The 15134-nt window shown below is 33.3% G+C and overlaps 1 protein-coding gene across 1 annotated transcript in view; it reads right to left on the bottom strand.

Moving 5' to 3' along the window:
• The window catches only part of LOC126736022 (transcription termination factor 2), a 103069-nt gene that overhangs the window by 71212 nt on the left and 16723 nt on the right, over nucleotides 1-15134 (bottom strand). The window contains exon 11 of the mRNA XM_050440211.1: nucleotides 11302-11615. Within this exon, the coding sequence (XP_050296168.1) occupies nucleotides 11302-11615 (314 nt within the window). The remainder of the gene's footprint in view (nucleotides 1-11301; nucleotides 11616-15134) is intronic.

The raw sequence follows: 15134 nt of genomic DNA on the forward strand, positions 1-15134 counted from the left end.
CTAAATTAAACCGTATACAAGAAAACCACCCATAAAAGATAAATCCTCAATTCATACCTACAAAAGTAACTAAAATAACTGGAAACAAAATAACAGCTATTTCAAAGAAAAAACCAACAACGACGCATATCCGAAAGATCAAAAAAATAAGAAAAAATCCAATTACTTTCCAGCCCCCTGATCCTGACCCTTCGGAGCCAGATCAACCCTTGCCAGAACCTTCAAACCCAAAAACTCCCCGGATATTACCTAGAAGATGTCTCCCCCGCTCTAGTTGTAAGCTATTATCATACAACATATGTTCCTTTTAACATAACTAATATTAAGTTAATTAAGTCGACCCTGTATCAATTATCTAAAAACCTACGTAGCACATATTCTTTGATAATTGAGCATCACATTCCCAACTGTATTATATATCAAAAGATTTACAAGACACCTATGACACCTTTGCAAAGTTAAATTTGTATAAAAACAACTCAATAGCTAAAAATCATAATAAACGCGGTTTAATGAACTTCCTGGGAAGCGGCATCAAATTCATAACTGGTAATATAGACAATAATGACCTGGAGACTATTTCGCAAAATTTGCACATTTTAGAACAACATCAAATTGACACTATGCAGAAAACTTTTATACGTGAAGCCGGTCGAGTCGCACGTATATACATCGCGCTTACGTTCAACCCAAGTTTTTGATAGGTTTTACCTCACCTTATATCATAAAAGTTATATCAACTTGTGCATAAAAATATCTAGAATATTGTCTATTAAGTACTATTGCTCTAATAGTGTTTGGTAAATAACACTATTAGATTAAACAATGTCAAACAAGCCGTGTAAAATTTGCGACAATAAAGTAAATCGCAAAAAACCAGGAATTCAGTGTACCGGTTTTTGTGAGCGTTTTTATCACGGTGATTGTCTCGGTATCAGTGGTTCGCAGTTGGATGGACTACGCGCCGACGGAGTAGCGTGGAAATGTACCGATTGTCGACGTAAAAGCGGTGCCGACTGGACTACAGTGCGTAGCGCGCGCCTATCTCGCCAGTCCATCGGTGAAACTCTGCAGTCTACGAGTGGTTTAGTCCAGGCGAATAATCAATTAAACAATATTTCAGTCGATGCCCACCGTAATCCTACTGGGATGCAACTGTTACACACAACAACTACAAATGAGGACTTACTGGTTGCCATCGATGACCTAAAATCTGAGTTACGTGGAATAAGAGAACAGCAGGTCGGCCTATACAACTCCGTTACATTTTGTTCAGATAAAGTGTCCGATTTTGAAGAAAAACTGAACAGAATGAACGAGTGGATGCGTAATACCGACAAACTAATAAAAGAAAACCTCACGCTTAAGCAACAGGTGCTTGCACTGGAAACCAAGTTAGATGAACTAGACCAAACATCAAGGTTAAACAATGTTGAAATACAAGGTATACCTGAAAGGGAAAACGAAAATTTAAATAACATTGTTCAGAGTATAGGTCAGTATGTAAAATGTGAAATTAAAAACGAGATAACTGAGTACGTTACAAGAGTCCAACTAAATAAGAATTCAAAAAACAAAACTAAAAACATAATAGTCCGGTTTGTTTCTCGCCGAGATAAAGAAAAATTTCTTGCAGCCGCAAAAGCAAAACGGCTAGAAAAGGAAAATGGTTCTCCAAAAATGTCAATACCAGGAATATCTGACAGCATATATATTAATGAGCATCTTACCATGAAAAATAAAATTATTTTTAAAGAAGCCAGATCTGCTGCTAAAAACAAGAACTATAAATACTGCTGGTCTAGGAATGGAAGGATATTTGTTCGAAAAGATGATTCTTCGCGCATTATTCATATCAGTGATTGTGATGTATTGGAAAAGCTGTAACTTGCCACCAAATTTAATCATGCCATGAGAAAATTAGCTCAGTATAATGGCTGAAAATCTACATATATACTACCAAAACACACAGGGTCTCCGTACAAAAACTAATGATTTCTCCCAAAATCTACTCCTTAACGATTATGACGTCATCTGCCTAACCGAAACCTGGCTAAACAATAATATCTTATCAAGCGAGCTTTTTAGCGACAGTTACTTGGTATATCGCCGGGATCGAGAGACAACAAGCTCAAAGAAGAAGGATGGAGGAGGATGCCTAGTGGCGGTTAAATCAACACTGGAGTCCAACCGACGATATGATCTAGAGCTGGAGTGTGAAGATATTTGGGTCTCAATCAAATCCAACACTGGAGAGAACGTATTAGTGTGTTGTGTCTATATTCCACCTGGATGTGATTATTCAATGACAACTTTTATAAGCGGTTTGGTTAGGTTTGAAAATGTATTGCAGAGTAGTTCTGTCCTGATCGTTGGAGATTTTAACATGTCAACGGTAAGTTGGCGTACAATTATTAATGAATCGTTCTTTGAGTCAGTCCAATCTGGGAACAAGTTTTCGGAAGTTCTTGACATGTTTTCTTATCTTGAATTTAAACAATATAATTTTTTGAAAAATTATAAAAGTAAAATACTAGATTTAGTTCTTTGTAATAGAGGCTTAGTAAGTAATCTACAACAATCTCTTAGCTGTTTAGTTAAAGAAAATGCTAACCATAAAGCAATTGAATTTGCTTGGTCAGTTTCTTGCATGAGACCTCTCCGAGCCTCAAATAATAAAATATATAACTTTAAAAAAGCTAATTTCGATAACATAAATCAATCCTTATCAGAAATCAATTGGAGTCAATGTTTAACGGGCGCTCACGTAGATGTCTTGGTGGACCAGTTTTATCATAAAATAGAACTAATTATAGAAAAATTAGTTCCGGTGCGTAGAGTTAAAGGCAACTTTCCTATCTATTTTCGTTTCGAAACAATCGCAGTAATAAAAGAAAAAAACAAACTCCATAAAAAATATAAAATATACAGTGATCGAGCATCATACGATCGATTTTGTGAGCTTAGAACCCTATCTAAACAAATGATAAAAAATGACTATAAGGAGTATATAAATAGCATAGAATCCAACATTTTGGAAAATACAAAGAAATTTTGGGGTTTTGTTGGCAATAAGAGAAAAAACAATGTGTCTATTCCACACGCCGTAAAATTAGGTAATATTTCTGCAAAAGGTGGCAGGGATGTAAGCAATTTGTTTGCTCAATCTTTTAAGAGTGTTTATAATACATCAAATCCAGTTGTTTTTAATAAAAGTAATATTAAAATATACGAAATTTCAGAAAATAAAATCCTTGAGATATGTAAAAATTTAGATGTAAATAAAAGTCCTGGGCCAGATAATATTCCACCTATCTTGGTAAGGAACTGCGCAAATAGCTTGGTCAAGCCACTAGGCATTATATTCAATAAGTCGTTAAGATCAGGAGTTTTTCCTCAAAAATGGAAATTAAGTGAAATTTCACCAATTTTTAAAAATGGTGATAGGGAGGACGTGACAAACTATCGGCCCATTAGCAAGTTATGCATTTTTGGCAAAATCCTGGAAAAAATTATGTACGACACAATTTTTCCGAGTGTAAAACATAAAATTATTCAAGAACAGCATGGTTTTTACCCTAAAAGATCTCTTGAAACAAATCTACTATGCTTTTCAGAATTTGTCACTAAAACAATAGATAACAAAGGTCAAGTGGATGTGATATATACCGACTTCAGTAAAGCATTCGACAAAATTGATCCTGAAATATTAATACAAAGGCTTGAAGAAGTCGATGTTGATCCTGCTATAATTAGATTATCCTGTTCCTATAATACAGGTAGAAAAAGTAGAGTAACTATTGATGGCCATAAATCCGAGTGGTTTGACATAACATCAGGTGTACCGCAAGGCAGTCACCTGGGTCCGTTGTTTTTTATAATATATATAAATTCAATAAAAAAATGTTTTAAACACTGTAAAATATTACTTTTTGCAGATGATTTGAAAATCTACTTGAAAATCGAGACCATGGATGACTGCCTTAAAATCCAACAAGACCTTTTGCGCCTTGAACAATACTGTCAGAAAAATCGTCTCTTTCTAAATTCTGCAAAGTGCTTTTGTATTTCTTTTACTAAAAATATTACCAAAATAATATCGCCTTACTCTATAAACAGCAGTAATCTGAAACGAGTTGTAGAGATTAGAGATCTGGGAGTAATCCTGGATGAAAAATGGACTTTTAAATCTCATATTGAGCGAGTGATATGCGAGTCCAATAAGATGGCTGGTTTCATAAAAAGAAATTCAACGGATTTTAAAAACCCAAATTCAATTATCTCTTTATATAATGCTTTTGTCCTCAGTAAACTTTCTTTTGCCTCAGTAATATGGAATCCGAAGTACAATGTAGACATTAAGCGCCTAGAGCGGGTACAAAATAGGTTTCTAAAATATCTAGGATTTAAGACCAATATGCCAATAAATAACCATAATTATACCATTATACGAGCCAAATTTAAATTTTTAACTCTTGAATACAGAAGAAATATCACAGATCTTTTTACGCTTTACAAAATAGTAAATTGTCACGTCGATTTACATTATCTTCTATCTCACATTAATATACGGATACCAAGGCAAAATGCAAGAAACCGAGACTTGTTTGCAGCTGATTTTTATCGAACCAACGTAGGACAGAACTCTCCACTTTCTAGAATTCAAAATGTTTTTAATTTTTACAACAATTTTCTGAATTCGGATATTTTTAGAACGCCGATAGGATCCTACAAACGCCAATTAAAAACCTATTTTTTAAAAAAGATAGAATAATTTTATTTTTGTTTATTTAATTCAGAACTTGTAATTATTTACGCTCTATTTAATCTCATTAGTGTATTCATCTAAATTTCCCTTTTCTTTTTGATTGTATCTACACACGTAACATGTAAATTTAAGACAATATTTGGTAAACCTATCATAAGTTTGTTATATATACACAGTGGATGCTTTTTTGGTACTTGTGTACTGTTTGCAACCTGAACTTGTAATAAATAAATAAATAAATAAATAAATAAATCAAGGACCTTAGTTCTCTTGTAGGAAACATAGTAAATAATTTCGAGAAAAATTTTTTAATTATTAATGAAAACGCAGAAAAATTTTAAACCGAAATACAAAACCTTTATGGCGAAATTAATTTGCTATTATTACTGCAAAACCAATATCCACAGATTGTAAGTATTAGGGAGTTCTTAGAAAAATTATTATGAATAATTTCTTTTGCTCATCTAGAGACTCTAGATCTCGAAATATTGAGTTTTAAAGAAGTTGAAGAAATTTGGCAAAATCTTGAAAAATACTATCCCGAAAATGCTCTATGGCCTCTAAAACATTTATCTGAATTAACACTAGTATGTAAGACTGGCCTCCTAGTTTTAAGCGATTTGGCAATTCTAGCAATCAAAATTCCTATTTTCGAACAAAAACTATGTGATTTAAAATATGTATATCCTATATCAAATAATGAAACAAAAATACTTGTTAGTCCTAGTAAATATTACTGTACTAAATTGTGGTATAGCCAATGCTTAGAAATCAGTTCCAATTGGATGTGCTCTGATCCCATTGCTAATAGCTGTTCACCACCAACAAACTGTCGTTACGCTAAAGCACAAAACAACTACCAAATACACACAGTGACTCATAACAAATCCTTACTTTTTTGTACAAAATCCCCAGAAATTGTATACGAGAATTGTTTTCACTTCCAAAAAGTAACCCTACAGGACTGTGCTCTCATTTTCAGCCAATGTGATGTTATCATAAATCAACAAAAATACTCCTTCTTATCCTCAAATAATATTTCCTTTACTATACCTAAAATTGAAAAACTCCAGCCGACAAATCTGTCCCTCAACTTGCAAATTAGACATCTGAAAAATCCAGGAAGACTTCATGTAAACGTGGCAACCCCACCCCCAGACGTTTAATACCCTATGGAATACCGCCCACACTGTACTCGTAATTACTTGTATTATATTTGTATGCATCTTAGCTTTAGTAATTTACTTTTGGCAAAAACAAAAACACCTTAAGGCCATTCCAACAAAGGTTTTAGAAAAATTGATCAACGAGGACGTTGAATGTTCTAATGGTGGAGGAGTAATATCTAATAACTAATATTTAACGCTGATATAGCAATAAGTGGAACGGGCTTCCACCTCACATATTTTGCGACGCATACAACCTACAGCGATTCAAGATAAACGCAACAAATATCTTCGCGCAAGCGGATAGCATAGGACTTTTCTCTTGTGCTTGTGTTTACCATTAAAAAAAAAGTGTATATATAAGTAACCGTAACTAATTAAACGGTAACATTAATATAGTGTAAAAGCCTAGTTGCTGTTCATATTAATTGTTCCATAGATTTAAGTACGTTTTTGTGATAATAAAGTTTTTTAAAAGGACTTCACCCAGCTGTGTTCTTATTTTGCGTTTATGTATTCGTTAGGGAGGGGTGGTGCCCCTGACTTCGGCGCGGTAAATGAAATTTAGTAGGTCAGTAGTGCTATAAATGAGCAAACTGATTGTTTTGGCTGTTGGTTTTTTTATGAAAGTGTGTGTTTCGATTATTTGTAATTGTGGACGTTGTGTGTTGATTTTTAAAAGCTTTAAAATGTTTCGGCCCTGGGAAAATTCTAGTACTGTGTTTTGGGGACCGTGGATGCAAAAAGAAGAAGATAATGTTAGCGATTTGAACAGTGTACCATTGTACAATGTACCATTTCATTGCATCATCCATGGCGTCGAGAAATCAGTCACCTCGTATTTACAGCTAATGCACAACTAATACGACTATTACTTTCTGTACGCGTGATTGGCACCAATTTCCATTCCGTACGCGGATTTCGCGCCTCGTACCTGATTGGATTAACATTTAAACTTGACCAATGGCGTGGGCCTAGGTGCCAAATATATGTAGGAAATGTTTAAATGCTCACGGACAATGCTTCTTATCATTCGAGACTACTGGAAAAAAATCCTCAATTCATCCAGTACGAAGTAGGATATCCAAGACTTTTTGGTAAGGCATGATTTGTATTTTCATGAATCGTACACCAAAAAAGAACTACTTAAAGTTCTTCATAGCAAGTCATGGGAAAAGCAATATAGGGTCGACCAAATTGCTGAACAGCATCCTCATACCATTTTAAGATTACCTCCCTACTATTGTGTGTTTAATCAAATTAAGTTGATTTGGGGACAACTCAAAAGGAGCATTAGAAGAAGCAATAAGTATCCAAAATTTGATAGCAGGGTCCTAGAGGTTATTAAGGAAGAAGTTAAGCGTATAGGGACAGATCTGTGGACAAAAACAGAACAAAAAATAATTAGGTTTGAAGAAGAATATAGAAACTACACCATAAATCACATCATGTTAAATAGGGGAGACCGATTCATCATAAATTTAAATGAAGAATCAGACGATGAAGAAGAATATCTGGAAGACCAGGATTAGATGCAAGAATTAGGTCAACCATTTAATTTTAGCATTAAATGACAGACAATCTTTCATTCCATTCGAGAACCACAGGGCATCCTGCTTCCTCAAATATGGTGAGAAAAGAAGTTAAAATATAATTTTTAATATTTCTAATATTTTTTTTACAGGACACTCCATTGTCGACTTCACCAATTAAAAAAAAATGACTGCTTCTTCCTGCCATTTGACAATCACAGGCTATCTATCTGCAATAAATAAGGGAATGAAAAAGTATAATAATTAGAAGTTAAAAAAGTTGTTTAATTAAATTATTTTTTTAGTCATGCCCATTTTATTCTTTTATTTCATTCAATGAAAGCAAATGAAATGAAACAAACAAAAAGAAATTGAAGTTGATGGTTTTTTCAACACACTCAACACCATTCCCACATTGTACTTTTATTTCCTCTTTTTTTACTACTATACAGCCTTGTTTCAATGTCGTCAAAGACATCAAACGTATTGTAATAAAACTAATTACTGGTGGCGCTCTTGTGTCAGCTTAGAAATAAAAAGGCTTAATTTGCCTCGTTTGGAAAACTGTATTGTAGCCGTCATATTTCTATGATTTTGGGCACCAGTCAAAACACCAGCCTTTAATTTACTATTTACATTTTTTAAAAGGTGGCCAAAATGTTAGAAATATGGTTGCTACTATTATACCCGTCATAGATAATTGATTTTGGTCACCTGCCAAAAACCAACTTTCCACCTGTCAAACAATGCTGTTTATATTATTTGACAGGTTTATCAGAATCCAGATCTGGATCCAGACCGTAGATCAGAATCAAATACCGATGGCGGGTACAGTACAATACAGGGTCGGTTAAATTAGCAAACTAGTAGGATTTTTTCTGTTGATTAAAATGGTGAAAACAGAAAAAAAATTGAACATTGCGTTTTCGAGAAAATGTGAAAAATGTACTTCTGTTAAATGGAATCCCCTGTATATTTTTACATAAATCAAAAGATAATAATTTTCTTAATAAAAAAGTTTATTTACACTAATTTATAGTAAGCGAGGATGTTGAAATGTCTATTTTGGCATATTTTGAAGCTCATATGGAAAACTCAACTAAAGATTTAGCAAGAGCTTACGGTGTGAGCTTAGTAACAATTTGGCGGGTCTTAAAGAAACACAAATTTGTGCCATATAAGTATCGACCAGTACAAACATTGTTGCCTGGCGATAACGAAAGAAGACCTGCTTTTTGCAACTGGTTACGTAATGCATATGAAGCTAATGATAATATTTTAAACCGTATAATTTGGAGCGACGATCTTTTGATTTATGTAAAATGTATATTTTTACATTTTTAAATATCGATGAAAGCAAATTCTGAGGCGCGCTGATTATTTTTATACGAGGAGTATTCATAAGAAGTATTTTAAGTCATAAAATAAAAACTTTTTTTATAGGACTGGAATAGAATGTGTTTATATGACAGTGTTTCTTAATTATTAACGTTTTTACACATTTTTTATATTAGCTTCACTTCTTTGCCTTTATGTAGCAATGTTTGTATGTATGTATATAACAAATCTAAGAATTCTATTTAAACTATAACTTCTACTTGTCAGATTGTTTTCAAATTGTGTAGGTGCTTGGCTTTCGATAACAAGGACAGTTTTTAAAATGTTTTTGAGTTTCCCTTTTCTAAAATTGGTGTATCTAGAAGTTTTGATCAGTTCAATGAATTTGAACTTTTAAATAAATTGGAAGCGTTTAATATGACGGATTCAAAATGGCTGCCTTTTAAGTCAAATATAATATATAAAAAGTGAATTTGAAAAAAACCTTACTTTTTGAATTGTTTAAATTTTCTACATTTTTAGGAGTCTTATCAAAAAATACAAGTTTTTACTTAATATTTGTTGAAATTTTAGAGATGAATATTCAAAAAAGTCAAAATAAATAAACAATTAAAAAACACATTTAAACGCACTAAAAAATATAAAATAATTTAAATTCGGTATGGGTTATTTTAATTTTTGAATTAGGTCGTTTTAAAAATACAAAAGCGCAAAAGAATAACAAAAAATTATCATAATAAGCGCTAAATAAGTAGTTTTGTAAATTATATACTTTGTATTCATTTGTGGATATAGTAAATATATATAAAATATGTTAAAATATCAAAATTTACCGGGTCTTAAACGCCGACATTGGTGGCCGACAAAAAGAAGTGGGGTGTGTTGGTTTGGGATAATAGGTTGTAAAATCGACTAAAACTATTCCAGTAACATTAGGGGGAGAAAATAAATAATAAACTATTTTTTAAGATTGTAATACTTTTATGTAAAACATAAAATACAGAACAAAATATTTAACATATAGGGATGAAATACATACTACTTTATTATTGGGTAATTATATTTATACAAGTAGTATGTAACCAAATTATTGTCTAAAACGCTACAAGCAAAAACTCTCTCGCGAAACGGATTCACACAAGTTAACGTACTTGCGAAAACTAAACCTGGGTTCTACCCAGCCGATGCATGGCGAGGTGAGGAACGGGGGGTGGGGCAATCGATTTCAGGGCCGCTCGAGTGGTCTGACTTGTTGTAATCTATAGACGGTGCCAATAGTGCCAACTTAATCGGAGGCACCCTGTATATGTCTAACATTACAAGCGTAATGTGACAGCCAAAAACACTTTTTTTATATAAGTACTTAAGCCTTAACCCCCAGTACAACTCTTTCATGAACTTGCCGAAAATTTGGCTAATTTTTGTTTTAAATATAATAATGGATTTCTAAATTTTTGTTTTAGAGGCGACCTGTGACTGTTTAATTTTTTATGAAAACAATAATCTATAAAGAAAAGCGCAGGGTCGTATACCTATTATAAAAATAATATCGGTACCAGAATATTGAACCATGCTCACGAGCGCGACCTAAGTGGTCGTGACCTTTTTTTATTTCGAGTCAAAATCATGTTTATACCAAAAGTGTAAGGAATCACTACGCAAACGTTGTAGGTAACGAAAACCATTTTGCCAAGTCAAATTAAAAGTGTGTCAAAAAATGCTATTTTGATGTCAGCTTATTTTGTTCCCATTTGTATATAACAAAATATCAAAAAAAAATTAAAACATTTTAACTAAAATAATAAACATTTATCTAATAAAGTAATCTAGAGCTGGCACTGTACGCGCCTGTTGCCTATGACAGGTAACATCTGACATTTCTTACACTAGTCCGGTGAAAGTACGCGTTTAACTGGAGCCCGGGACTCATTAAATTATCACAAAAAATATATTTTTGTTGAAATAATGTAATTTTTGTTTTATATAATCGTTTTTTTTAGATACTTTAGGGTAGTAAGACTGAGTTTTGTGACAAATATATTGGCATTTAAATACATGAATGAAACACTGCTCAAATTTCTAAAACGACCGTATTATGGTGGCGCCAGCGGGCGAGATCACTCAAAATTTTAAAGAGATGGTGGCTTCTACACTATGTAATCGACTTCAAGTTTTATACTCTTTATGTGGTGTTTTCTTTTTATTATTAACCAAGGAAAAAATGTATATTGAATAACTGGAACAAATATGTCAACAACACAGTAGAGAACACTGTAAATAGTTGACTCATTAATTAACGTCAGTGTTATATGAAACTTCCTAAAGAATCGAAGCAAAAAAGGTATTTATAGAATAGTAATCACAGTTTTAAAATCTAATTAATGATAATCATAAGGGGCAATAGACCTATAAATTGTGGAGTCTTCTATATAACTTTTATTTGCGTTTAAAATATAATCCTTTCCGAATGAAACACCTTGTATTATGATATACTTACTTTACTCTAAGTTTCATTATTTGTCCTTTATCTGGTAACAGTGCCATATCGACGTTTTCCACAGTACTTTGTAATCTAACAAAATCAATTTCGGCCTTTTCTACTACCTCTTGTTGTTTTTCGTATTGTGCTCTGGATACCAGTTGTTTTTGATCGCTGCTTTCATTTTCAGTCTTTGCAGGAGTTTTCGGACGAGAAAAACTTTTTGGTGGAGATAAAACAAAATGCTTCAATGTTGGCTGAACTGTAGTCTTCTTTTTAGGGGGCTTTATAGGACTCTCTGGCGGTGTTTCAATTATTTCCTTGCTGCTAAGCTATTAACAAAAGAAAACGTAGCCTTAACAAATTTGCAAATGTATTGGGAAAAGTTAACTTCTGGTTAGTAGGGATGAAGTTTAAGTTATCAATAAAAGCTAAAGAGGAATCTTACAAATGTTGTGTGACAATTTACTTATAACAAAACCATGTAAATTGTAATACGGAAATAATCATTGTATAATCAGGGATCAAAAAAATATGATTTTTCTGTCATTATGGAAACGGAAATTTACACTTAATTGACCTGAGAGGCAATTTAGATATTTGGTTCGCTAAGAGACAACAGGATCCAAATGGATTTAATAAAATATATTACTTCTTAAGAATGGTAAAGATATTACTATTAGGGTTTTGATAAATGTAGGTTGCGCATCTTTGTAAACATTAATATCGGATTTCGTACCCTGGGCAAAATGTGCGCCTTATAACCATACAGCCTCCTAGCAAAAATGAAAAATATCGGTCAACAAACAACCAAGATATTTCTTTATATCAATCCAAGTGGGACACCTTGTATATTGTATGTATGTTAAAATTTCATTAATAGCAGATTTTTCCCTGTGTATTTTTTTTTCTTTTTCCAAATTTGATGGTTGCTCAGCGACATTAAAATTAACAATTTTTTTTTTGGATATTACGCTCATTCATCTCAGAGATAATCTCCTCAAAATGAAGTGGAGACGATCTAACATTACCACCATTGTTCATGCTGTCTGCTAATCTGATTTTCCAAAAGGTTTATTTTTTAATGTAACTTAGCAGCTTTATCATTTCTAACTACCAGTTGAACATCCATCAACTGGCTTAATTTGCCATCGTACTCTTTGCATATTATTTTTAACGCGCGTACCCTGTTTCTCTGGGACGCGTCATATCGTCTTTGGTCACCGTACATTAAAGGTTCATGCCTCGCTTACAGTCAGCGCAGTGAACGACTGTGCGAGTTCAATCGATCTTTGATTTGCAGTTTGTGCCCCAGAATAGGTTTTGATAATTATATAAGCGCGCAACTTCTATCAATTGGGAAATTCTGAAGCAACAAAATATGAACAATCTTTCTAGGCGCCGTTGCCGCGGTGACACAGGTAATAACTTGTTGACGTAGCTCTTCTTTACTGGTATTGCGTATACCCTTTCCTTTATATTACCCCACAAATAAAAATCAAGAGTTGTCAGATCTGGCGATCTCACCGGCCAATCCCATGGTCCCTATGCCTAAACCATCTATCATCAAACGTGTCTCTTCTTACACTGTGTCTACAGTGAGGCGGGGCTCCATCAAGTTGAAAACAACAAGTAATTCTAACTTTTTGTGATAGTCTTGTGGTTTCAAAGCCAGAACTTTAGTGAACTTGTATGCATGCATTTTATAAGTGACTAATATTTTTTGAATTGAATAATAAAATAAACTTAAATCATCCTTAGCACTTTTAATTGAAGCTTGTGGATATGCAGTAAAATATGCTAATACATTCATAATATTATTTTCTTTATTGGTAACTGGCTTTGTTTTATTTCAGTCAGGTTTTCAACAAAATTATTTTGGTTTCAAGATTTCAGGTTTCAACAAAATTATTTTGTAACCAGGAGACTGGCAAAGTCTGAAAAGGTCGCTAAAGAATCATGGTCGATTGTTAATAATCTGAGAAATAAACCTTCTCCAAATACTATCCAATAATATCTCTATATCCAATAATGAGTCCAATACTATCTCTACCTCTTCTGAGAACCTCAACAATTATTTTGTAAATGTAGCGAAGAATCTAATGAGTACCATAGCTCCTACCCACGATCCACTTTCATATCTTTCTAGTGCAGATGAGAATTTACACAGTTTTTTCTTTACGCCAATAGTATTACCTGAGCTTCGCAGTACGATTAGGGAAATCAAAAATAAGAGGTCTTCTGGAACCGATGGACTCACGTTGAACATGTTTCTAAACCTGCCAGAGTGTAAATTAAACCAACTTACAAATTTAATCAACCTGTTTTTTCAAAAAAGAGTTTTTCCCAACTGCCTTTAGAAGGCAATAATAATTCCTCTACATAAAGGAGAAGATAAAGATCAGTCTTCCAACCATCGCCCAATTGCTTTTCTTCCCCCACTATCAAAAATTATTGAAAGATTAGTGAAAAAAAGGCTCCTATCATTTCTACTGAAATTTAAAATACTCACTCCTCAACATTTGGATTTTTAAATAACAAATACACAAATGATGCTATGTTTTCCCTCTTTAATAATGTACAGGGTGGCCAAATAAGCGAGGTAAGCGGCTGTATCTCAGGACCTGTACATCTGGCAACAATGGAATTTTTTTTATTATTATAAAAGTGGCCATGAGAAAATTCTGGAAATTATTTTTAAGTTCCGTATTTCACCGCAAGAGGGCGCAACTAAAAATTAAATAAAAGAAACGTCTTTTTCTCCGAAAACTTAAATATTAACTTAGACTTTTGATATTATTTTTAGTAAGCCTAGATAATTTGCTATAATTTTGGTTTATGAATTATTGACGTACGAACGATAGTAGGGGTGGGGGAAGCTATTGAAAGTGGAATCATTAAAATCGGTGTAAATTCTAAACCACTTATTCGATTTAAGCGATTCAAAATTTATTTGCAAGATAAATGTAGCTGCTTTAAAAGTCTGTTCTCATCACTATCCTATAGTTCCTAATAAGACCGCCAGAGGGCGCAATTTGTAATAATTTCAGTTTTTTTCATTTTGCTCCAAAAATTCAAATCGAATGGTAGATTTTTGACATCATATTTAAAAAGTAGATAAAATTTGCAAAAATACTGTGAAAACCGCACGATGATATCTTTGCTTGTTTTAAAGTTATAGCGAATTAAAGTCTATTACGCACCGAGTCCAAACTTATATACCGCCATCTAGCCCTCGGCCTTAGAATGTCTAGTTAACGTATAGTAGGCGGCAAAAACAAAAGAAACTTTTAAAAAGGATTGTATGGAAACGTCAAATATTTATTAGACGGCCAGTTTAAATCTGTTTTCAATTTTCTTTGCTCGATTTTTTGTAAAATGCCTTTAACAAATAATGAAGCTGTGGATTTGATTGCGGTTTTTTTTGAGTGCTTTCAAAATGCAGCAATAGCTGAAAGACAGTATGCTCTTCGCTATCCAGACCGCCGCCATTATGGCAGAAGAATTTTTCCACGGTTGGTATAGCGACTACGCGATACTGGGAGTTTTAGTCGGCCCAAATTTAGAAGGCGTCGCTCTACTGGAAGAACTGAAGAAAACATTATTAATGTGTTGGCCTACGCAGAGTTTAATAGGCATATTGGAACTCGTGCGTTATCTTTAGATTTGGGAATAGCTCGAACTACTGTTCAAAATATACTTAAAGACCACAGGTAATATATCTTTTTATTATAATTTTCTTCTCGAATATAGGCATTTCTTTTTATTTTAAGGCTACACCCTTTTCATATAATCCTACACCAAGCTCTAAACGAACATGATTTTGAGCGCCGAATTGATTTTTGCCAATG

The sequence above is a fragment of the Anthonomus grandis genome, chromosome 5 (assembly GCF_022605725.1).
Source record: "Anthonomus grandis grandis chromosome 5, icAntGran1.3, whole genome shotgun sequence".
Classification (NCBI taxonomy): domain Eukaryota; kingdom Metazoa; phylum Arthropoda; class Insecta; order Coleoptera; family Curculionidae; genus Anthonomus; species Anthonomus grandis.